Consider the following 27,126-nt stretch of genomic DNA (forward strand, 5'->3'; position numbering starts at 1 on the left):
GGTATCAGACATGCAACAAGTAGACCATCAGCTGACTTTTCTTCAACTAGGACTGTGGCCTCAGGAAAGCCCATTGGGGATGAGTGCAGGGTTCGTTTCCATGCGTGACATGGCACTACAAACATCCCAAGAGTTAGGGTTCCTGTACTTTCCAGTCGGAAACAGCAGCCAGGAACTGTCAATCCGGTACCTTCAACCCATCAGATGAAGGTCAACCCAATATTTTTTATTTATTTATTTTTTTTTATTGCATTTTCACCCCAAACAAGGCACATTGCCACTTTGTTGTAGGGGGCTACTATCAGGGACATAAGCATTAGGGTACTGTGTAGAGAGTTGGGCAGCAAGATGTTGGTTCACGTTACACTTGAACTTCTGCATGTCAGTACAGTTGCGGAAGCAGGAACCCGGAAGGAAATTACAAAGTTTAGCTGTACTGGGGAAGAAACTACTGGAGTAGAAGGCTCTCTTACTTCTAGGGATCTCTACCGTGAAGGGGTATATACTCGAACATCTAAGTAACAATGATCTTGTGATAGAATGACAACTCTGTTTTCAGGCAATTTGCCAAAGACTGGAAATTTAATCACATCACTTTCTTCCAAAAATATGCTCAATCAAATTCGTAGAAGCCATGTAAGTAGGTACTCCCCAAACTAAAATATAAAGGCCTCAAATAAGTGAAAAATCCTTACAGATGTATGATGCCATCTTATGGTAACTGAAAATTAACCGTGATTGTAGCAATAATTATTAAATCAAGCTATGCTAAACATTGAACAAAATCTCGTTACATTCCCATGAACAATGACATGGAAGTTCATTTTTGACTGGTCAGATAAAATTTTACCATTGATAGTAAATAACATAAAAAAAAAAAAATAGCACTGAAGCCTTTTTTTTTTTTCCTAAAGACAGTCAATAGTTTTTAAAAAATCACTCTAAATTTTTTTTTTTTTTTTTTTTTTTTTTTTTGAGTAAAATAAAAATTGGGGCTGATGTTATAATAATGTTTTTTCTGAATACTAAATCTCTTATTATAAATGGAAATGTTTTCCAATTGAATTGTTTGTTTTTTGTATTGTTTTTTATCGCAATTGTTAATCTTTTCAACCTAATTCTTTGAGAGCACAATTTTGTGTAATATTTCATCTCATTTTTCCAATTTATGGAAACTGAGATGAAATACTTAACACAATTTGATCTGTATATTTTTTACATTTTTTTGTGAATCAATTCGAATTTTCTATGCTAGTTTTTAATTTGATTTGGTAATTTGTCTAAATATGACATAACTAATCAACGAATCTCATTCATCAATAAATTCAGTTTCTGGAATTTGCTGGCAGATTAAATTTCCAAACTGATAAATTCATGGCAAACACAAACAAAAAGTCTTTTTTTGACCAGCAATCATTTCTGTTATAAAAAAAAAGAAATTGGCCAAAATTCTGTGGTATATTTTGTTGTCATGAAAAACGTCTGAAAATAACTGGATTTTGTTTTTCATTTTATTTTTCTCAGGTTATGGTTTTGTTGACTTTGAGACGCCACTGGCAGCAGAATATGCAGTTCAAGAATTACAAGCTTGTGGCTATCAGGCACAAATGGCAAAGGTCAGTTGCTTTCTTTCAACTTTATTCTCTTTTTCAGCAAAGGGAGGAATGTCTCTCATAGATAAAATATATTCTTATCCTACAGAGGAATAAGTCTGTATCGACTGATTAATAATCTCTATCAGGCATGCGAGTTTTGTTTTGGTTAAGTTGAATTCTGCTAAATTTCTAAGGCCTTGCCCCCTTATTTTATTTTTGTCTGGATGTTATTCCTCTCCGTCTCCTTTCAGATTTTCTTCTCCATCTATCTTCCTCTCATCTTGACATCCTGTTTCTCATGACAGTTCTTTCTACAAACAAAAAATATCAAGTTAAATCTTCAAATGATTTTTTATAAACGACTTTTGTGTCATCAAAGTATGATTTTCTGTCTCCTTCTCCCACATCTGGCTTCAATATCTTTTTCATAATTTTGATATTCTTATATGACTCTATAAAAAATATTGAAACGGATCCAAAAATTAAATCTGATTAACTTGTTTGTAAACTTGCCGACTTCTTTTTATTTACCAATACAGTAGAACCCTGCGATATGGTGGCCTCAGGGATACAGGTTTTTTCAGGTTATGATGTGGAATACAATGTTTTTCCGGCCTCTGATTACTGTATTTGCCTCACCTTGCAGTGTTATGTTATTTGATTATATACATATGTATTATATGCTGTACTGTATAAAATTTAGAAATTTTGATTAGGCCTCACCATATGTTGATTTCACCTTATGATCTCAACCCCGGAACAGATTAATGCCGTATCTCGGGGTTCTACTTTATTGATATTTCACTAATTAAATTTTTTTTCAAATTTAATTTAAACGTGTTTTACTACTTATTACTCACACATACAAGCTGATTTTTGCACTAACTTCACAATCGGCAATTTCAACTTTTTTTTTTTTTAAGCCATGGCTTACTCATGCCCCTGCTCTATATTGCTCTCTAGCTCATGCACTCTCTCTCTTTCCATACAGTTTAGATTATTTTGGTTTTTGTCAATTTTTTCGTTGTTTATCTATTGTAATAATTTGTAATGTAGCATTATTTCCTTTAGACAAGTTTCATTTAATGTAAACAATTCTGTTCTATTATGTTTCTGAATTTTTTAGATGAAGATTTTTTTTTTTTTTTTTTTTTTTTTTGTATTTGGATTCTTTGGAAGAAGTCCGAAGAATCCAAATTATACAAATTCAGTTCTACATATTTTGGTATTGATCCCATTTAATTTTTTAATTAGTTTTCTTGCTTATGTAACTGCCATAATCACCTTAAACTTGAATATTTTCAGATCTATCATCAGAGATAATTAACAGAACAGATTTTAAAATACTTATAGAATTGTTTTTTTTTTTCTTTTAGTAAATTACATGTTAGCAAATATATTAATTATTCTATGTCACTTTGAAAAACATTTAAGAATGTTATCACCGTTATTGAAATTTATTTTATTAATATTTTTTTGCTTTGATTAGTAATGTTTCTAGAATATGTAGTTTAGGCTTGTTTATATATGTGTACACACACATATATAAACAAGCGTAAACTACATATTGGTGTGTGAGCCAACTTTTCGTAGATCATGCCTATTCAGTGTGGCAACTGTTAATGGTTCTTAATAATTCCTTGATCTATTTCGTTTTCTGTTTTATTTCAATCCATGAAAAAAATATCACTAATAATTTAATTCTTAAATATGAATTTACGATTTAAATGTTATAAAATGACTTAAATAAAAAAAATGCTCTTTTTATCAAATTTTAACATGCAAAGTGTACCTTGATTGTTTTGTTTTAGTTTCCATTTGAAATTATTAATATGTTAAATGTTTAAGTCCTTATTTCTGTTTATTTAAAATAAATGCATTGTAGTTTATTTTTATAAAAAAAATTTTTGTATATATATTTGAAAACATGTTTTTGTTTAAACATACAAAAACAAAAATAATGATTTTGTTTTCTTGCGTTTAGCCCCGAACGGAAATGGATTACACAAAAGTCAGTTCCTTTCCTATCATTAACATTAATTTTTAAGAATTATTTTTTCCAGTCATTTACTATTGCTACAATAATTGTCTTTTTTTTCTTTGTTACGATATTAAGAGATGATTGAAAAAATATTAGAATTAATTGTGCATAGAATAAATTTTGATTGTTTCTGACACCATGAAACAGAATTTAAATTTGAAGACAAACAAGGCCGATAGCCATTAGTCGCGTGCTCTCGTGTAATGAGTGAATGTAGGATTGACATGAAATTCTTAAAGATAAACTAAAATGACCGAAAAATGGGCTGAAATGACTTAAATAAATAAAAAGTAAATGACTTAGAATGATTTTAATGATCTTAAGGATGAATTGAATGACCTTAAGAATGACTTGAATGCTTAAAAAATAACTGGAATCCTTCAAAAACAACTTGAATGATCTGGAGAATGACTTGAATGGCTTTGAAACTGACTGGTTGTAAAATGGGTGATCATTTTACATTAAAGTAATACAGAAAAGTGATCCCCCACTTTATATCATAAAGTTACAAACACAAGTACAGCATGTAGTAAGAACAGATATTACACTTTGATCTTGGCCAAAAGGCCAAGAAAAGCTTAAAAAGCTAAGAACAGCATCTATTAACAACAGACCTTTAATCTTAACCAAAAAGGCCAAGCACAAAAGTGTTACCGACAGACCGACCGACGGAGTGACTTATAGAGTTCATTGCACGCGACTAAAAATAAGTAAGTTAATGTTTTTATATATGTTTATATTTCTTTTTTTTTTTTTTCTTTTTTTTTGCATTCATGTCTTGTGACTTGTGATGTGATGTTAAAACTGGGGACCTATTGCCTCATGACATAAATTTAGTTTTACAGTTGCTAGACGTAACTAGTTTATCTTTGTTCATGGTGTCTAAAACAGCAGTAGTTTATTTTTAAAAGTACTGAATTATTGTAAAAAATGAAAAAAAAAAAAATATATATATATATATATATATATATATATATATATGGATGATTAAAGGAGACATAATTTAAAAATTAAATTTGATCACGAAGATATTCATATATAGTGCTTTTTTTTTAGTTTACTTGTACATACTATTCAATTAAATCACATTTATGCTCTGAATTTTATTTTATTTAATATTCATAATAGTATTGAGTATCAAATTTTCAGATTATGTAAAAATTCAACTGTTCATTTTTTTTTTAACAGGTATTCAATGCTTCGTAACTTTAAAATAAAAATGCACCCGTTCCTATTTCGAGTTTTTTTTTTTTTTTAACCAAAGATTCACCCTATAAAATTCTTTCAACAATTTAATAATCTGCAAATTTGTTCAAATCCTTTAATTAAAAACATGTAGCAACCTAACTTTCCTAAGAACATGTGGCAACACAAAAGAAAAGGAAATGACTATTCACAATGAAACCATTATAGTTTAGGCTGAAAGCTATTGAGGTCTAATGTATAGTCCAACCCACTTCCTTAGACGAAATGCACTTAACATTGATGTTTTTTGTTTTTCTACTTCCTTTTGCAAAACTTAATTATGTTCTGCAAAAACAACAACAACAACAACCCTTTTCCTTGTTCCCATTCCCTCTTCCTCTTTCTACCTCCCTCACTTCCTTACTGGTTTCTTAACTTAAAATGTATCAAACATTAATACTATAATCCTTTTCCCTCTCCCACTGCAGAACTCAACCAAACCAAACACTACAAACTATCGATTGAAGATACAAAAAAAATTGAAGAATAAAAACTCTTCTACAAAATAATTGGATGCAACATTTGAAGAACATGAAACAAAACTTTACGCATTTAAAGGCCTTATCGGTGAGGCTCCAGAATACACCTCTGCCTCCCTGCAGAGGGTAAAAGTCGCTCAATCGGGTCACCTGTTGGCCATAGGTGGTGACCTGTAATGCTCTAGAACGGGATCCTGGTGGCTGAGCACCTCATGACCAAAATCCAAGTGAACGTGAGTTTGTAACACTCTATTTTGGCCCAACTCGATCAATCGGCTAATCATGACAAGCCTTAATAACAGTGAATCCTCACAAAAAGAAAAATACAAATACTACACACACAAACACATATAAAAAAAAAACACACATACTGATATTCGAAAGTGATGGCAAGGGCCAATCAGATGTTGAAACCAGATGCTACCAACAACGAACCCCTTTATTATACCTTGCTGGGGCCAAGGAATTCATCACAAGTAACTACACTCACTGTTTGAGTATATCATCCTTGAGATGCTTGAGCGAATGGGTTTCCCTCAACCATCTCCCAACATAGGGCTCCGAGGAGGTGGGGGAGCAAGGATGATGAAAGAAAAAATACTTCATATGATTTTTTTAAAAAAAATCAGAAGACCCCATCTAGATTCAAACAGAAAGTGATGAAGATGAAAATACAATCTTTTCTGAATATATAATCTTAGAATCGCAAGGCAATACACAAATAACCAAAATGTCTCTGTTCCTAATCGAAAAAAATTATAAACAAAAATCTAAACACAAAGCAAATTAAAAAATGGAAGTATCTACTAAAAAAAATTTTAACATAGACAAAGTTCCATGATATAAACATCAAAACCCTTAAAACCTCAAAAGGAATCATCAAATGTCCAGAATTAAACAACTGCTCCTGAGAAGAAATAAAAACAAACATAGAAAGCCAAAAAGTTATTGACACCAAAAGAATTACAATAAAAAAAAACAAGAAAAATAAACACATACATATTAACCTTTAATACTCCCACTCCACCAACTGAAATCAAAATTAGATATACTAACATTAAAGTAGAAACATATATCCCCAGACCACTTCACTGCCTAAACTGCCAAAAATTTGGCCATTACAAAGAATACTGTACCAGGAAAACTGTATGCCCAAAATGTAGCAGTAATGAACACCAGAAAACAGAATGCCAAGGAAACATAAAATACCCAAACTATAGTGAGAACCATCCAGCATACTCACCTTTCTGCCAAAAGTGGATCAAAGAAAAAAAAAATTAAAATATACAAAAAACACAAACTTTACCAAAGCTAGAAAGATCATTGAATCAGCCTCCATGAGAGAACCAGCAAGATTGTGCAATTAAAAACCAGCCAGAATTTAACAGAAAACACAGAACTAAAGGGAATCACTACCCTAATAAAGACACTTCAAGAACTAGTTGAGGCATTGAGGGCCACCTTACGACAGTTACCATCATAGCTGTACTTAAAAATAACTCCCAAACAGCCGAAAGTAAAATCTCCTCAGACCTCAAAAACCAAACACAACTTTTAAAAAAAAAAAAAAACAATGGAACTAACATCCCAAAACCAAATAAACAAATGCCTAGTACACCCTGGAAAGGTAAAAAAAAATCAAATCTCACGAACCAAACAGAAAATAAATGACAAATCCCCAAACGACAGATCCCACTCCACGTCAAAAACAAGAACTACAGACCAGAATAAATTTAAAACCTTGAAAACAATGGAAATAGATGACAGAACCTCCAACTCCCCATAATCAAATAGTAGGAAACAAGCACCCCTATTCTCAATAAGACCAAAAGAACATCAAATACATAAAATTGAACTATGGCCAACAAAATAATCCAATGGAATTGCAGAAGTATAAAAGCCAACCAGAATGAATTACTTCTACTAATATCCAATCTCTGCCCTACAATAATATGCCTACAAGAGACTTTTTTTAAAACCATCTGAAAATATCTATCTCCGTAGTTTCACTGAATACAGCCACACAACAAATAACCCAAATAGAGCTTCTGAAGGAACATCCATTCTCATTAACAAAACCACAGCACAAAGCCAAATAAATCTACAAACTAATTTACAGATAATTGCCGTCACAACCATCATACATAGAACGGCCACAATCTGATTCATCTATCTACCTCTAAATGATCCTATGGATGAAACAGAAACAGAAAAACTTATCAACCAACTCTGTCGCCCCTTCTTATTAGGCAACTTCAACAGTGATAATGCTAGTTTAGGATGCGCAAAAACTGACAGAAAAGGAATCATTATAGAAAATATCAACAACAACAACAATCTATGCATATACAATAACAAAAAAGCAACCTTTATTTACTCTGCTACAAACTCGTACTCAGCAATTGACCTTTCTATGTGATCCTAGTATATTTATGCATTACAACTGGACAGTGCACATGGACAGGGAAAATATGCAGAACAGGAACAAGATATGGCGCAAAAAATGCATTTTCGTATTGTGAAAATGGTACTTCAAGCTGGAAAATGTGGTTTGTGCAGAGTTAAAATGTTCTCACATGCAAATGTTTATTTAGGAATAAAAGTTCTTTTCAGATTTGGAAAATCTGAAGAACTTTGAATTGTTATTCTTTCGAAGTTTTGAGGAATACTTATTGTTTTGGATAGTTATTGGCACAAAGTTACTAAAGAAAATTTGAAGAAAATTGGTTCTTATTTGTGTATCGATGAAGCTGATCACAAGTTCAAACTTTTTTTTTTTTTTTTTTTTTTTTTTTTTTTTCAAACTGGTATAAATTTTTTACAAAGTTAATTATGATGAAATTCAAGTCTCTGCTTCTTTTGGTTAATAAACGGATGTTGCAATAAAATCTAAACAAGATTTAGATATTTATGATGAACACATCTCCAAAAGAAAGATATTTTTCTTCTTGCAGAGGAAAAATTTGCGTTATGCTTCAGTAAGCAGGGAGTAAAAGCTGGCTTTGGCTAATGTTTTTTTTTGGGGGGGGGGGACTACTGAATGACTCTGATTGGCTCGGATAAGTATAATTCATACTTTATCAACAAATGGTCATGCTTGAAAGTTAAGAGATCAAATGTATATCTCAATTTTGATTTTGACATGCTGAGATGACAGATATAAAAGTTTAAAAGTTATTTTGCCATGAAAGACGATAAAATACACAGCTACTTAAATGTTCATTTTAAACTTTATGAATAAAATTTGTAATAATTTTGTAGATCACATTTTTATATATATATATATATATATATATACATATATATATATATATATGATTAATCAAGTTTACATAGGTTGATAAAATGAACTTAAATCAGTATTTTTCAGAAGTGCTCAATATAAAGTAGAGTTTTATAAGTAAACAGTAAATCGACCAACCGCAGTTAATAAGTGATTTTGTGCTAAGCGCACATCATCCAAGATTGACTACCTTGATAGTAATTTATTGAGAAGGCAGTCCTGAGTGATGTGCACTTGATACAGAAATAGGAGCTAATTAGTGTAGATCGATTTAATGTTTATATGAATTTATATATATATATATATATATATATATATATATATATATATGGCGATTAAGCTACACTGAATATTCCGCGTTTCATCCACTCTAGGACTCTTCAGGCTTATGCACGAATTCTGTGGTTGTTTATCGTTTTATATGCTCCTCTTCTATTGAGATTTTAGTTAGCCAATCAGCTTTCTAGTATCCACCGTGCCCTTCCTATCAGCCAATGGGCATGCATTTATCGGACAAAGTATCTGTTTTAAAACTAGGTTAGTGTTTTTTTTTTATTGTTAGTTTATATATATATATATGTGTGTGTACATACATATATGCACATATATATATACATACATATGTGTGATCGTTTATGTATATTCATGTTCATTTAATTTATTTGTTTATTTTCTATTGTTTTTGTTAGTTTTAAAACTATTTTGTATCGCTATCCTAGAGTAAATTTTATCTTGTGAACACAGTTATTTGCTATTTCTCTTCTACAGTTTAATAGATGTTATGGTTCTTTAAAGTACAGGATAGAAAATTTTTCATGAAGGTATAATCTACATGGGTCGTCTAGGTCCCTACACGTGGTAGCTTGTCTTATTATTTTCCATTCGACTACCGGCGAATCTCCGCTTTCTTTGAGTTCCCAGTATTTATTCGCTAGTGTTGTTTTTATACAGTGTTTTTTATTGTTGAATGTACTTTTGTGGTCATAGTATCGGGTTTTGAAATCTAAGGAAGTCATACCTACGTAATATTTCTTGTTATTCGGGTTTTCTTTCGCAAATATTGTTGCCTGATAAACTACGCTTTTGGTTAGACATTTATTTTGAACTGGGCAAAGTGTGCGGTGTCTACAGTTGCATTTATCTTGTTCGTTATTAGTATTTTTATTTATAGTATGGTTGTTCTTGTCCAGGGTTGGTTTATTATTATTATTATTTCTGCTAGTGTTAGTTTCATTTTTGTCATGGTGTCTACTTTTTTTATTGTTTATTTTGTTGTTGTTTACATTTTTATTTAATATTTTGTTATGTGCTTTAATTATCATCTCTAAATTTTCGCAACAACTGTAGGATAACTTTAAGGTATTTTTATTGAATATTTTGTGTAAGGGGTTGGTTGCGGGAAAGTGTTTTTCAATAAGATCTAGAAATTTCTTGCCAAGTTTTGTTTTTAACATTTGATTGTATGGAGCCGTATACCAAATTATAGTTTTTTTTCTTCTATTTTTAATTTTATTATAGTTATTGGTGTTTTGTTGCTTATATTTGATATCGATATTTTTATATCCACTATTTTTTAGGGCTGTTTCGTAGATATTGGTTGACCTGTTAAATGCATTTTCATCGCTTGAGTTATTACTGAGTCTACTTACAATCGAGTTAGGAATCTGTTTTATAATTGATGGTGGGTGATTGGACTTAGGGTTTACGTATATTGGAGTAGCGTTATCTTTTAAGTATGGTTCATATGTGTTATCTAAATTTAACGTGACATCAGGAAGTTTGTTATTTTTATGTTAGCTGATACATCTGCTTTTAGGCCTAATTTTTTCATTTCCTTGTGTATGATTTTCTTAAAGTTATCTCCCTTGACTTTGTTGGAGTTTTTTATTATAGCTAGTCCGTCATCTCTATATAGGCCGATATCTGTAGTATCAAATGTGCTTGTGAGGGTATATAGAATGAATAATCCCACAAGATCTGATGCCTCTGCAGAATCCCTGGCACGCATCGCCAAATCAAACGAATTTTTCATTTTAGTTTTTATTCATTGGTTATTGTTATTTATTAGAACTGATTTTCTACATTTTTTAATGATGTTGATTTCTTCCGAGGATATATCAGTGTATGCCTCGGCAAATTCTAGGGCAATGTTAAAAAGTTGTTCGGATATCAAGGGATAAAAGTCTATGATGTCAAACTGTATAAACGTACATTTATCTTTGTTTTCTATATTTTTAAACCAGATGATTGCTTCGGTAGTATTTGCCCACTGGTTTAATTCTAGGTCTTGTTTGATTTGTTTGTTTACTCTAGAAAGTATTGTTTTGCTAATTCTACCTATTTCTGGTTTAGTTGGGTTTATCAGGTGGATGCTGGGATTATTATTAAAATCCCATTTGTGGTCTTTAAGCAGAATGTATGCCTCTCTAGGTTTCAATTTGCCAACTTTATCGCTAATTTTGAATTTATCAGTAATTTGTTTACTTTCAGTATTTATTATATCTATGTAGTCGCATTCGTACTAACTAGCTCTACCTACGTATTGAGCACTTTTGAAGTAAATACTTAAAGTTTACGCATAAATCTATGCTTTCATATATTAATTTTATGTGAGTAAATTAAGTAGTTATATATATATATATATATATATATATATATATATATAATTACAGAAAATCCTGACATCTGTACCATTGGTTTTAAATCCAAAACAAAAGGTACCAATATTTGGTTTCCTATGCCGGATTCTCCTCAGCCTCTGTTTATGTCTGTCTTCTAGAAATATAGCTCATGTATTGTGTGACTTTTCTACATTTCAATTATAAACTTGATTTTCATTTTTGTTTTGTTTTTTTACCAATTCGTTATTTCTACCTGCAAATTTTGCCAATATGCACATTGTGATCAAGTAGGGGAAAAAAAATGTTATCTTTTTTGTTCTTTGATCTTTGAATCATGATCTCATCATCTTCTCTTCTTTTCCAGTGTTGGAGAAAATAAAAATTAAAATCTAAAAATAAAAAGTAAATTAAATTTTAATTTTTAATTTCTTAGTAAAGAGGAGATTGGAAGTTACATTACTTAGATTTACAGATCAAAGGAAAAATAATAAAATATTTTTATTTGCCTCGACATATATAACGGCAAAATGTGCTGAGTTTCTCTCCCATGAATCTAACACATACACATGTATACATATAATGTAACAGTTTTGTTTTTATTTATATATATATATATATATATATATATATATATAAAATTACCGTTTTTTTCTCCATATTATCAGTGTTTTTCAAAGTATTTCAATTTGTTGCTATTCAATCAATATTAGCTTCAAAATCTCTTAGATGACTTTAAACTTGTCAAGTTGCTTTTACTCGGTTATCTGTGAGGATTGATATGCTGTAAAACCAACCAGATTTTTTATTTTTCTCTTCAAGTAATTTTTTTAGAATGATAAAAATAAGTTGGCCCTGCTAAATTTTATGAAGAAACCTTAGTTTGAACACATTAAAATTATGTTTTCTGGATTCTCTACATTAAAAATCTATCAGTGTTAAAAAAAATTGACTAATTTTAACTAGAAAAAGAAAAGGTTTACAAACCTCCAGTGCTGACTGATGAATCAGCCAAAAGAAAGTAGGTCTCTAAATAAATAGTCTTGCTATCCTGTTTGAATTATTGATGGGGTTCTGATTTTAGTGGTACACTTCTGATGCAGAAATGGCTAACGAGTCCGATCCTAGCTTTTTTTATATTCATCTACAATGAGGACATGTTGGTCCGGTTAGAAAGTCAAATCAAAAGCCTTGTTCTTTCTTCTGCTTTATTTTTCCTTGATGACTGCAAAGCATTTAGCTTCAAGAGTCAATTTTCTCTCAATAATCTGCCTCCAAAATGACCCGTTTCCAAATTAGGTCTTTGACATGTTCACATTGATATTGAATCACTTCAAGTTCCAGAAGGTTAAATTTCTTCTGCCTTCTTAAACTACATTTTCATTCTTTAAGCTGACTATTGAAGATTCGAAGTTGGCATCCTGACAATGTGGTCACTCCATCTGAGCTGTTTCTGGATAACAATAGCTTTGATGCTGGTGACCTTGACCTCCTGGTGAGTCGGAACTGAATTTGGTATGTTATGATAGTCCTTCCTAGAGGCATACATATTAGGATTAGGCAATGAACCCTCCTGTTGAGTGGCAGTCGGAGATACATATTCGAGGAAGTAATGAAAAAAATTTTCAGAGCTTGAGAATTTAAAAAACTGCCGGAGATTGGTTTTCTGAGAATTGTGAAATGAAATTCTGGGGATTGAAGGTGGGCTTAACCCCACCTGATTCTCAATATAATGAAAGGCAAAAATAGGTTTGAGGACACATTCTGTTAACCGTCTGGGGTTTTCACACCAGTCAGAGAGAAATCCCTCTTAAGTCTGACTCTGTTCTAAGCCCATGAATCTACACTGAAGAGACAAACCCCGACTTCAATGGAAGCTGCCAGTCCCCAAACATTGGTATTTAGAATCAGAAACTTATGAATGAGCCTAGTACTTTCAGTGAATAATTACTTTTTTTTTTAAGAAAAATGACCACTGGTTTTTACTTTATTTGTTGATTACCTGTCAAATTGAAGGTGCAGTTGATTTCAGGTCTGCCCTGATACCCAGACGGTGAAGACACAGTCGTTGTGAGAAGTGAACTCCGCACTATATCGAAGTGATGTACAGCCAGCCAAAGTAAACAGTACACAAACTTAGTTAGTTTACTTGGTACATCCCACGACGTTGGATGAACAAATGTTACTGATAGCCGGATGCCATATTGAATATCACTCGAGACAAGGGAAATAACTAAATATATAGAAGGCGGCCACCAAGTTCGATAACTCTAACTTTAACATTGCTGGTGTCCAGTGTAAGTCAAAGTTCTAACAATTTAAACAGAAAGAAAAAAAAACACAAAACTGCTTATTAACACAAGTCTCTTAGAATTTCAGTAGAGGCTCCCATCTTCATCAAACAGTTTGCAACCTGTTCTTGTCTTTTGATCCATTCCATTTGGATTTCTTTCTTTACCAACATCTCCTTTACTCAGGCCACATCAACTCTCAAACGTCTGTCACAAGATTTGATGATTTTAAGGTCTCTACCAAGGATGTGTTTGTTTTGTAAAGTTCTTCATGCAACTTGATAGTCTGAAGATTTCTTGCAGCATGGCAGCTATCAATAAACCTGCATCAGCAAGTTCACTGAGTGCAAGAGTCTTGGATGCCAATGGGCTCTTTGTTACTCGATCGTTTTTTTGATGACCAGCATATAGGAGCCAGGCTATTCATCTTACCATGAACAAAGTTGATAAATCCACCCTGTGAAGAACCATCCTCCAAGTTGGCATAGGTAGCATCCGAACAGCCATCCACACTCAAATCTGAAGGATTTCCCACCTGCGGAAAGAATATGGAATCTGTCTTTTTTAGCTTTAATAGTGATTTGTTGGCTTCAAAAAATATTTTCACTTTAGATTTCCTAGTATTACTCATCATACACGCATCAATGATACATCAGGTCAAGTCTGGATAGATACCCACATCATTTGACCTATAGTCTTTTTGAATGTCTCCTCTTCACTTGGATGTTCCTTTCTTTATATCTATTGGAGAAATAGATGACACAATTGTTTTGGTTTATAATGATCCCACCTTCCGTTTATTGAAGACACAGTCCCAGAAATTTAAAGGTTCCATTTTCATGCATTCCAACCTTGAATATTTTCTTTAATTCTGAAATCACTTCTTTTTAATAATCATTTCCATAAAATATAAAGTCATCTACATGCATTGGCAGAATACCCAACAAGTTTTCAGATAAATCATGCCAAAGAAACAATGCATTGTCATATGCACTTACCATTTACTTTTAAGTTAGTTAATTCCTGAGTAACTCTCTTGTATCATGAACGGGACACATCATTCAATCCATAAATACATCTTTTCAGCTTCCACACTTGTGATTCTGGACATGCCTCAGATGATGGTCTAAGAAATACTTCTCTCTAGCATATCACCTTGCAAAAATGCTGAGGTGAAATCAAGGGTCTCCACCTGCCAATTCTTAACGGAGGCCGTTAACATTACAAGACGTGTAGCTTCACGGCTGCATGTTGGAGAGTCTGTTTTTAGGTTGTGTCAGTTTTCTTCATAGCCACGTGCTACAAGAAGAGCTTTTGTTATCTTTTTCTTACCCTTAACTTTCTCTGTTATCCCTATCTTGTTGATGTGCATTTTTTACCTATGTTACGGACACATTCATTCACTTCATGAGTTTTCATGTTTTTTATTTCTTTCTCCTTTGCATCAATCACATCTTTTGCTTGTTCTTGTTCAGTTGTGAAGAAAACATGTTCTTCATGATCTCCTTCTGTTACTTGGGGAAGTTCACACCACTGATCAACCTTATCCCAATTGATACACACTGAACATTCATTTTCTGCAGTTGCTTCTATATTCCGCCAATGTTCATAATTTCCAGTTGATTTTGGTTGTGTACTCATAATCTTTCCTTTTTTCTACTCATTACTTCCAAGAATTTTATTTTTCATTATTTTCCCTTTATTCGGCCTTTTAGTATTGTCTTGCAGTTCTTCCCTTTTACTATTGGAATTTTCATCATGTTGATCTTCAGCTTCCTCTTCCAAGACTTCATTCATCTAATTTGTAATTTTTTTATTCTTTGGCCTTCCAAGGTTTTTGTTCACCTTCATCAAGTGACATGGATGCATCTTGTAGAATGCTCCTTCATGTCGGATCAATACACATTGACTCTCTTTACCCAAAATTTTGGCAGGACCACGCCATCTTTTTTTGTCTTCTATAATAAACAGTCCCCCCGTCACAAATTGTTCGTCCACATAATATTAATATTAAATTGCAATGCTCTCCAAATTTTTTCATTTCATTCAGTCTCCATAAACTTTTTTCTCACAGAATGTAAAACATTTAAATTGATTCTAACCATATCACTGATTGTTGTTGTGTCTAATGCGGGTAGCTGGTCTATTAACGGCATTTTTATATTGGATCCAAATAAACAAGCTCATTTGGGTTATGTCCAAAATAATTCTGAAGAGCATTTTTGGCACTAACAGCACAAGCCAAAGCTACTTCTGGTCCACATTTCTCATCTTTCAATGTTTTTTCCATTGCTTCAACCAATATTAAATTATGATGTTCCACAGTGCCATTACTAAATGAACTTTCAGTGGTTGTAGTGCAAGTTTCGATGTTCATTTTTTCGTTCATCTCTCTATAACCATCATTATTGAATTCTTCCCCATTATCACTCAAAAGGCGTTTAGGAACTCCAAAATATGCTATCCACATTAAAAATATGTTGCAAATAATTTCTTCATTCTTCTTGGTTTTAATCAGCCTGGCAGCAGAGTAGTAGATGCGCCAATTAGGTGTAAAATACAGCATTGGTTATGTCTGAATTCTTTTAAGTTCATACATACAATGTCATTAAACCGGTTTCTAAGCGCCAATTCCACCACCGGATGAAGAGGGGGGGGTCTTCTAAGGCTTAAATTGAGCATGAATCACAGACATCCTTAATAAGAGCCAGAAACTCCTTATACTTAAAGGCCCTACTGTCCTTCCCAATGATATCAATTTCTCTTTTGGTGCATAAGCAAACTGTTTAGGTAATTTCTCAGCCTTCATTCTTTTCTCCATTCTAGAGCTTTTTTTTTTTTTTTTTTTTTTTTTTTTTTTTTTTTTTTTTTTTTTTTTTTTGAGGCTTCACAATGTAACACAAAGTTTGGTGACTTTTCAGCCTGCAAAAGCATATTTGTCAATAGAAGACTATAATGTCTAGAAGTTTTTTCGCAATTTTATATATTTGCCTAAAATCTGTCACTTTTAAAATCTAGTACCATGCCAGCAGTTTTCATTGATTTATGACAAGGGTAAATCATTTTCAACAATGTCAGCCTCTATGTATGCTCTGACACCTTTTATGCCTTCTATAGTTACCAACTGCTCTAATTGCCTTTACCTCCTCTCCATCACCAAAACAAAATGTCCTGTTGGATTTAAGTCTTCAATAACCGCTTATCTCGGTCATTTAATGTACCAAAAAAATACATTAAACTAAAGTTCTCCAGTAACAGCTCTAGAACAGGCAGAATCCAACACTGCCATACCCAGTGTCTCTTTTACAAGATTGGATAATTTTATATTGGAATCATTTATCAATGTTCGATAACAAAACTCGGAATTAATTAATGAGAGGTGTACCTAGTCTGAATCCACAAGTGTTAATATTTCTAGGACTAAAACTTAACTAGTACAGTCTCTGGCAAAATGCCTAATAGGATCACGCATTGTCCTACCTTGTCTATCTGTTGGATTTGTTTTGTTTCCTCGATAGAATTTTTGTTCCCTTTTACTTTAGTTCCAATTGAAATTTACGGTTTAAATTTCTTCCTTGATGGCAGGAACTGTTTTGCATTCGAATGAAGAAATATCAGAAAACACTTTTTTTAAAGTATCCTTCATTGCTGCTTAAGTTTAACTTCCACATTGTCTTCGCTAATTTTTCATTTTCTTCTGATACATTCCAAGCATTTTTTAAAAAAATGCTTGGACTCCTTCTGACAGAAATTCCGTATTTACATAATTTCTGGTACAAGAATTCATAACTCACCAAAAAGTTGTTAGTTTATTCCAGCAGCTCTTTTATAAGAGTAAAATTCATTGAATGACGTGTATGCCATTGTGGTTGTGTCCCTTAAATATATCTCGTCCAACTTTGTGATCATTTTTAATCCATCAGTTCAGCCGATATCTGTGATGTCTAAGTGTCAAACGCATTCTCATATGTTTTGTGGCAATTACAAAAATACTGCTGGGCCCTGTTTTTCCGTAGGTAAATCCATGAAGATAGACCATCTGCTTACGTCTTGTTTCCATTCGATGCATATTCTACAAAATAGGTGGCTGTTTCGTAAATGACACCATCTTTCTTTCAATTGTTTCAACATAAGTTAAACAGATATAATATCTGTCACACGAAAACTAAGCTCTGCTACCAATGTTAGTTTACTTAGTACATCCCACGACGTTGGATGAACATGTGTTACTGATAGCCGAACGCCATATAGAATATCACTCGAGACAAGGGAAATAACTAAATATGTAGGAGAAGGCTACCAAGTTCAACAATAACTCTAACTTAAACAGTGCACGTTTTGTGCGTACTGATCAGTGTTTTCCAGCAACCAGTAAGAGTCTGGTCACCCTTAAAGAGTTCACCACAAGACAGTTAAAGATGTAACCACCAGTACTTAGGGCTAGTACCCAAGTAGTACATTTAAGGCCCTGTTGGGTTAGGGTTAGCAGGAAAACTCATACTAGGTATTTTGTGTCCACAAAATGAAATTCATTGATGCTGCAAAAAAAAAAAATCATGTTGCAACGTTCAAGCAAGCCAATTGAAAACCTTGACAACATATAATGTCAGAATGGGAAATATGTAGAAAACACTAAACAAGAATCTTCGCTACTGCTTATGCCAGAAATGCAATGGTCAACAACTTACTGCCAAAACCCAAGAGAACCACCTCCTCGAGAAATTCCTCAAGGTCAAGCATCCAGTAGTCAGAGATGCTCTGGTTCCTCTTGAACAAGAATTTCTGTTATGAGTAGTTGCACAATATGCAGAATAACAGGTGGTTAACTCAAGTCCATCACATCCTTCATCCAACTTGCTTGATTGCAACATTGAGAAAAACGTTAACCCTAACCTGCAACACCAGGGATGAGTGATTGCCAGAATCAAACTGGTGATCAGGTTTTTCTCAAAGGACACTGAATATTTCATGGAGGTTTATTAGTTGTCTGTTTTTTACCATAATATTCCATAAGAAATATACGTAGAATCAATTATTGACTAAGATATATTGTTTTCTTTCCATTCTAAAAGTGTCAAATTTTTTCTTGGACACCTTGGGTATAAATAAAATATGAAATTTTCTGAATTATATTCACTTCAAAGATCAATAATCAATATCTTATTCATCCCCTTTCTTCTTCTGATGTCGTACAATGGAGAGGGATGGGTATTATTATACAAACACCGTGACAGCGTTAGGGTTAGGGGTTAGGGTTAATTCGCTGTCACGGTGTTTGTATAATAATACCGAGGGATGTACTTTAATACTTCTTTCTTCTCATCACTCAGATCTTTGGTTTGTTCCAGTTAAAATGAATGACTCTCTCCTTAAGCAAGCTCATAGTACTGATTTACTTATTTCCACTCCAAATCTAAAATGAAAGATTTATACAAACACCGTGACAGCGAATTAACCCTAACCCTAACCCTAAACCCTAACCCTAACGCTGTCACGGTGTTTGTATAATAATACCCATCCCTCTCCATTGTACGACATCAGAAGAAGAAAGGGGATGAATCTGTGTCTAAGGTTGTTGAAAACATGTTTGGATCATTCTACAGCTCTAGAAAGTGCAATTTTTTATGTAAGAGATAATTGTAATGAGTGCATTTCATATTGATTCAAACAAAATACATGTTACTATATGTAGGAAGGTGTTGCTTGAAACATTCTTGCTTTGGCAAAGTGCAAAAATGATTTAGCAATCTAGTGGGACACTCTATTTTGTACAGCACCTGACTCATAAGAGATTTTGCTAGTTTTTTTCTACTCTTATTGTTTTCATAAAGATGCTTGATTGAGCTTCAATCTCTGATTTCTCCTTGTAAAACTTTCACAGCAGAAACTTGTCTAACTACCACAATTGCAAAGAAATTTTCTTTCTCCGAATGCTTAACATGAGTTTTCACAATTTCTTTCCAAGAACTTTATATCTGTGATACATGTCACGAGATTGCTTTTTTTAAGAACTACAACATTTAACATTTAAGTAAATAAAAACTTGTCATATTGTCTGCATACAATGTAAAATTCATCAATTGAAATCTGTCAGTAGCATTAACCTTTATCCTCAAGTGACTTTTAGCCTTGATGAATGATGACTCATTGATGAATCAAAAAGAAATAACTGCTTTTCAAATAATAGGTCTACTGAAAAATTAAACCATTTTCAGTTATTATAAATAGCAACCAGATAATCCCCACTCTACTTGATATATAACAACCTATAGAAAAGTTATTTTAACTACATATCTTCAAAACATTAGAATATTGAAATTTGAAATTTTTACATTACATTTGACATTTCAAAATCTAGTATGTGATCTTTTTTTGTTCATTACAGCCTTTTTTCACAAAAGAAATTTCACTAGTTGCTCTTTACTCTATCATTATTTCCATTGAAGGTTCTCGACTGAGCTCCAATCTCTGATCCCGCCTTGTAAAACGTTTACAGCAAAAACTTGTTTTCTACCACAATGAAAAATAAACTGGCCTTTCATCCATGTGCCTAGCATCAGACTAAATTTCTATAAACAGTCTTTTTGCAATGGCTTCCTGTCTATGGGGCACATTACCGAGGAACTGCTTCTCTGCACACTTCAAATCTACGGTCAAGATTCTTTTCATAAATCATTGTCAGAGTAATCAATGTTTATTTCATTATTTATTTTCAATCCTCTACTATTCATTTCAACAGACAATCTTTTCACCTCATTAACCCTTATCCTTCAGTATCTTTTGGCCTTGCTTAGTGATTCATTAGTATAAAAAAATCTGAAATATGCAGTAAATACTATTCTTAAAATGCTTAAATGTACATCTCATTTACATAGAATATTTTCAAACTACCTTTTAATATATAACTTGTATCATTATTGATATTTTTATTGTCTTACTCTCTCACAAATCCTTTCCTTATTCCCTCCCATGTTTTCCATAACTTTCCCTTGACAACTGACTCTACTACCTTAACTGTTCTAAGCTCACTAACTCAAGAACACTTTCATTATTTCAATGTGACTAAATCAATGAAGTCTCTTATTCTGAACAGATCTATCATTTCTCTCCATGCAATGCATGTCCTCAACCCTCAATGGCTAGATTTCACTTCCATATAACATTACAATGCACACACGATTCTTTCCTTTGTGAAGAGTCGTAACACTGCTAAAGGTAGGAGTTCTCTAAACTTACTCCATCAATTCCTAACTCTTGCAATCGCACTAAAACCAGCTCCTCCCTGTGTTCCAATGCTGTCATTAAGTTAAAACTTCTGAACAATCTTAATAGACTTACCATCCAAATATATTTCCTCTATACTCGAGTTGTCATCCATCTCCATCGTCTTATACTTCTTGTACATAGATTATCATCTCCATACCTATCTGTAATTCAACTGCATTTATGTACTCCAAAAGCACAAAAGCAAAAATTGAATTGCTCCCAACTCCTTTTCTCCAAACCGAGCCGTGGAACTTTCCTATTTCTGAGTGTTTTGCTGATCATTTCTATCTTGGTAACATTCACTTTCAGACCTTTCGATAGCAGAAGTTTTTAATAGGATTCACAATTAAAAAAACGTCAAACCATTACAAGCAGCAATAAAAAATATGCTAGCTGCATACTTGTCAGTCACTCTTCATTGATTATGTTAAGAGTATATAGCTGCCACTGATGTTATCATCCTTAACATAATTAGTGCTTCTCTCCTTTTCTTCTTCCTTCCTCAACCATAGGTTTCTCTTTGTGTGAGAACTCTCAACTTGTTAGTCATTCTATTGAAGAATGTTAACCATCCTTTAGCTGGAAACCAATCATAGACGTCCATACCAAATTTTCTTGGATAAATTTTTGCTATCATATCGATCATCATTTAAATGAAAAATAAATTTAAAATAAATAAAAACATGGATTATTAGTTTTCACTTACCACTAACTGGTTAGGAACAGGTGCTCATCTATATATATATATTATATATATATATATAAAAGCAAAAATGTGTGTATGTATGTTTGCTTTTTGTGTATGTCCAAGAAAGGCATTTTTTCAGAGAACCTATCGGTCGCCTCACAACTTCTTAAAACTTTTTATATCGCGTCTAAATGATAATATCCATGACTTAACAACGGTGTTTGCCTCTCTATTTAATTTGCCCGATTTTGAAACGTTAAATATTCAACAATTTTCGACCGCCGCATATACATTAAGCTTTTTCGTATAAAAAAAGAAATGAACAGACTCGCGGCAAATAAAACGCTGTCCTGCACTCAAAGTGCACGTCAGTAACTTGTCAAAAACAGGCACCTGCCGTTAAACATCACACTTTTTTTTCCAACTGCACGTCAAGGCTTTTTTTAACGATTTTTCTTTTCATTTACCCAAAAACACACACCTACAAACACCCGGGCAACGCCGGGTACCCCCCACTAGTTTATATATATAAAAGGCAAAATGTGTGTGACCATTTCATGTATGTCACGCAAAGGCTTCTTTCACACACGCTCCCGGGGTCGTTACTATCGCTTACAACTGTTTATATAGGCCCTAGATAATAATATCTACGATTTGGGAAAGTGTGTAGCATATAGATTTATTTACATCGACTTTTACAAAATTATTGCTATTTTGGCTTCTCGCGTGTTGATTGGGCTTTTTCGTATAAAAAGTGAAACTAATTTAAACTAAAACAACGTTGATTGAGATTGTCGGACTGACTTCCTCATCTTGGTTGTTATTGTCACAACGTTTCGGCCGTTTTGCCCTCCGGCCTTCGTCAGGTGTTTTGTATCGAACTGGGGAACCGTTTGTTAGGAGTCTCGAACCCAACCCTTTATTATTATTACGGGGGTACCGTGTTCGTACTCCAGCTAGGCTTTGGGACATAGTTGCTGATTCTCTGTTTTGAATGTTACTTTTTCACTGCCTTTGTTCAGGATTGAACTCAGCACCTTTTGGGTAACTGTGAACTTTGATACAACATCTAGGACCACTCGGCCATATGTCACTAGGACATATACTAAAACAACGTTCTCGGCATCACGCCGGGAAACGTCCAGAAGCAATCAATGTGGGGACAAACTCCTCTCATATCAGACAATTGCTAATCAATCTGGGCAATGAGGAGCTGCTTTCCCCCTCCCCAACATCTGTTGGGGAAAAACCCAGTCAAAGTTGGGTTTAACTGCGTGACTTCTATTTGACCTCAATAATTAGGTCAAATAGAAGCAGTAGAGTTAACTTTTATTGCTGCCACTTGTCAATAGTTAAATAAATAAATTCATACGTGTTTTCCTTGTATGTCTCCGTGGCCCAGTGGTTAATGTTGCACTTTTTTTTTTTTTTTTCACACTTTAATTTCCAATTTTACCTCAAGGGTTCGGGTTTGATCCTCATACTCACCTACCAAAACTTTATTTTTTTAATTTTTTTTTAACCCCCACTCACCCCCGGAGTTTTGATTTACCCAAAACCACACACACCTCAAAACACCCGGGTATCACCGGGTACACCCCGCTAGTTTTTATGATAAATTTATATAGGAAAATGACCCACACACTCTAAAGTTTCAAATATTTTTTTTTTTTTAATTCCTTTTTATGGATGTTTTCTTATGCTTTTACATGTGATCGCTAAAGAAAAAGTAGAATCTGATAGGAGGGGTAAACTACAATGGTGTGATAGTAAAAGCAAATATTCTTGTAACTAGCAACCAACAATTGTTTTATCTGCTCTTCCTCACTGATCCACCATTTTTTTCTTGGATATAGAAATGCTGTGGTTCATATACCGTTTTTAATACATGCAGTTATGTAAGGTTGTGAAGCTAAATTTATTTTGATTTGAACTTCAACACTTGAATGTGATCTTACCACATTGATGTTAGGCTTCTCAAAGATAAACCAATTTTTTTAACCCAATTTTAAGTTTGTTTTGTTTGTTAAATAGCATATCAACCATTTTTGAGTAATGTAATCTTTTGTAAATAATTAATTGTACATAAGTTGCTATTAACAAAGCGGGTATATGGATTCATCCTTTTCTCAATGGCATTACTGTGAAAATGGAGGCATTTTTTTTATTGTCAATGGATCACCATGATGATAGTCTCAACAAGCAGATCAGAACAAGGAGTGTGATTGGTAAAGATTGATCATTTAAGAGAAGAGCTCAAGTATTTTCCTGCATTAAACTTAAAAACTACGATGCTGTAGTCGATTGGGAAGCAGATTTGTGGATGGAATGTTCTATGGAAGAAACTTTGTTCATGGTTTTTGATAAAGAAAGCAAAGTTCTCTATTGTTGTAGTAGCTAGATGAGTTCTTGCTGTGAATGGTTTATATCATGAACAGCATCTCTCTACAGATACAGTAGAGATGCTACCAACATCTGTCCTGTGTGAAAGAGGCTGTAGGAACATGAAGATATCATTTTCTATGAGATTACAGAGTTGATTTTAGACTCTTTCAAGACAGAAAAGAGTGCTCTGAATGGCACCCCAGATATGACCGCAGTACTCTATCTTAGGATGGATATGGAGTTTTTCAAGGAGAAAACCAATGATTTCAACTAGAGGAAGTGAAAATTCAAATATTGGTGGTGAAAAGAGAAGTTTGGTTTTAGAGCCATTAAAAGTAACAAGCCACTTTTTCCTTCATTGCACCATGTGTTCTAAGTCTGAACAGTCAGAAAAATATTGATCATAAATTCTCCATGTGTTACCGTAAATAGTTGTCTGCATAACTCTCAATGAATGATCTCAAAATATGCTTTGGAAGATCGTTTATGGAGATAAGGAATGAGATTGGGCCCAGTACGAGTTCTTGAGGCATGTCAGTATGCTATGTACTTCAGACTTTTGCCCCTTCACAACAATATTTATAGACCTATCAAAAAGAAAAGATTTAACAGTTGAGAGGACATTTGCAGGTATGCCATAGCTAATCCGATCCACAAACTGATTTCAAACAGGAAAAAATACCCTAGTGAAAATATAATACTTTTCAACTTATTTTATTTAAATAATTACTTCTCACTTTTTAAATCTTTCATATGTTCAATATTTATCTTTTTCATATTGATAAAGTAAGTTTACTGATTGTTATATCCCTCCCCCATCTTCAAATGATTATTGCTGATCTATATTTATATAAACTTACTAGAAAACCCATCCCCCAGATAAGTACATGTGAAATGTATACCATTTTGAGCTACACATTTTCATATTTAGAAATATATAAGACTTTGTATTTATTTCTCGCTCATAGTGAGAAATGTGACATAAGGGTTAGAAAGTAGGACTGAAAAGTCAGCCGTCCTGTCAACATTCCCCAGTAGGGGCACTTCAGGCGATCAGCAATGAACTAAATCCTTCTCAAAGAGAGAAGGCAAAGCCTAGTAGGGTGGACCTTCTAGAACTGCACATGACTAGCTTACTACAGCAATATATAAGATATGTAATCTCTCCATCCTATAAGTTATAAAACATAATATATTGTTGATAGCTTCAGTAACTGAACATTTATTTTTTTTAGAAAAGCATTTATTTTGAAAGAGGAGCAGATCTCCTAAGTAGTAACATTTATAAAATGTGTCTGTGACTCACCATATTGTCTAGAGTATTTATGATATGTTAGTTTAGAAGCCTATTTTGTACTCTGTCAAAACAGGATAGGCTGTTTTTAGCAGCTTCTGCCCAGATGTGGCAGCAGTACTCCATCCTTGGGCGTACTTGGCTTTTATATAGAGAATTGCATCAGCAGTGAGATATCTTCTGGAGCAGTAGAAGGATCCTACCATTTTTCCAGCGACCTTGGCAACTGACTTGATGTATGTGTTCCATTTCAAGTCAGGAGTAAAGGTCAAGTCCAGAAGCTTGTCAAAACATGGAGCTTCCCCTAGTCGAGAGCCATCCATTTCAATTGATGCCATATGGGGATCAGAGTGTTGATGATGTTAAGATAGGAGCTTGGTTTTAGATGCATTAAAAGTAACCAGCTACCTCTTCCCCCACTGTACCACGCGCTCAAGATCAGAGGAGAGAGAATCTGAGAGAACTTTGTCATTTGATGTGTTGCCATAGATTGTCGTGTCATCAGCATAGATGTCAACGAATGATTTCAATATGTATTTTGAGAGATCATTGATGTAGATCAGGAAGAGAGTTGGGCCCAGGATGGACCCCTGAGGGACTCCAGCATTAATACTGTGGGCTTCTGATTTCTGCCCATCAACCACTACTCTTATGAGCCTATCAGAGAGAAATGATTTAATGATTGAGAAAACATTTCCAGTTATACCGTAGCTGGAAATCTTGTGAAGTAGGCCTTTATGCCATACCTTGTCGAAGGCCTTTGATATGTCAAGAGCAATTGCCCTAGAAAGGAAGCCTTTGTCGAAAGATTCACTAATCCTATGAGATATAACCGTTGGCACATCTGCTGTAGATCTTGCAGAACGGAAACCATATTGCATGTCACTAAGAAGGTTATTTCTGCTGAGGTGGTTGACTACTTCTCTATTTAATATGGATTCCAGCAACTTACTCATGACACACAGGAGACTTCTTGGTTTGTACTGAGAGGGAGATGACTTTTCACCTGAATTCTTAAATACAGGGCATACTGATGAGGTTTTCCAGGGTGTTGGGAAGCACTTTTCCTTCAGGCAACGCTTAAATAGTTTTGTAAGTATGGGGGCAAGTTCTAGTTGAAGCTTTTTCAGTACTATAATTGGAATGCCGTCAGGGCCAGTTGCTTTACTGGAATCTAGGTTCTTGATTAGCTTGGCGACCTCATGCACAGATATTTGTATGTTGCATAGCGTGTTGTCTGTTATAGGAGGAAATACTGGGAGTTGATGGCTTTCATCGCATAGGGTAGAATTAGCTGCAAAGTTCTTGGCAAATAGTTTGGCCTTGTCTGATGCTGACGAGATGATCTCAGGTCCATTGATAATGGTTGGGATAGAACGCACACTTCTGTTCAGGATCCTATTTGTTATTTGCAAGAACTGATGGGAACCAAGCCGCTTGGATTTAACAGACTGAGCATATAGCTGTCTTGCATTTTTTATTTTTTTATTATTATACCTCCAAGGTATAGGGTGATATATAGTGGTGGGATTAGAAGAAAGTCAAAAAGTATAAAAAAAAAAAATAATAAAAAAAAGCAGAAATAAAGGAGTCAGTGGTTTAGTGAATAAGGGTGTGTATCTGGAGGCCAAAAGGAAAGCAAAAGGACAATATACAAAGGCAAGAGGCAAGAAGGAGGCTGAGAAAGGCAGGTGCCCAGATATACTATGAAGGGTGACTAAAAGAATTAAGTATTCCAGCTAGCTAAACAGATGGCAAAGACAAATATTGTTTGAGGGAAGTGCAGTCGATAGGGTGCTAGCAACACCTCAACAGGACAAGAAATTGCTTGGAAATTTAACTGAGAAATTGTTGAATACTGAATTTTTAAACCATGAAAATTTAGAAGTTACAGAAATAGTATCTGGCTCAGCTATAAGAATTTAGAAAGAAATCACACAA

The 27,126-nt window shown here is 33.6% G+C and overlaps 1 protein-coding gene and 1 pseudogene across 34 annotated transcripts in view; one reads left to right on the forward strand and one right to left on the reverse strand.

Moving 5' to 3' along the window:
- The window catches only part of LOC145291518 (RNA-binding motif, single-stranded-interacting protein 3-like), a 553,599-nt gene that overhangs the window by 496,992 nt on the left and 29,481 nt on the right, over positions 1-27,126 (forward strand). For 18 of the 34 annotated variants that reach the window (XR_013869442.1, XR_013869447.1, XR_013869445.1 and 15 more), the window contains one exon: positions 1,525-1,616. Coding sequence is in view for 13 of the 34 variants with exons in the window: in XM_080137497.1 (XP_079993623.1) it covers positions 1,525-1,616 (92 nt within the window). In the remaining 21 variants the exon portion in view is untranslated. Of the gene's footprint in view, positions 1-1,524; positions 1,617-3,579; positions 3,607-27,126 lie in introns of all 34 variants that reach the window. The other 16 variants (XR_013869432.1, XR_013869433.1, XR_013869441.1 and 13 more) reach the window with 1 other exon arrangement.
- Positions 4,079-4,215, reverse strand: LOC145291725 (U2 spliceosomal RNA; annotated as a pseudogene).

The sequence above is a fragment of the Euprymna scolopes genome, chromosome 12 (genome assembly GCF_053919585.1).
Source record: "Euprymna scolopes isolate OS-2025 chromosome 12, ASM5391958v1, whole genome shotgun sequence".
In the NCBI taxonomy this organism is placed as follows: domain Eukaryota; kingdom Metazoa; phylum Mollusca; class Cephalopoda; order Sepiida; family Sepiolidae; genus Euprymna; species Euprymna scolopes.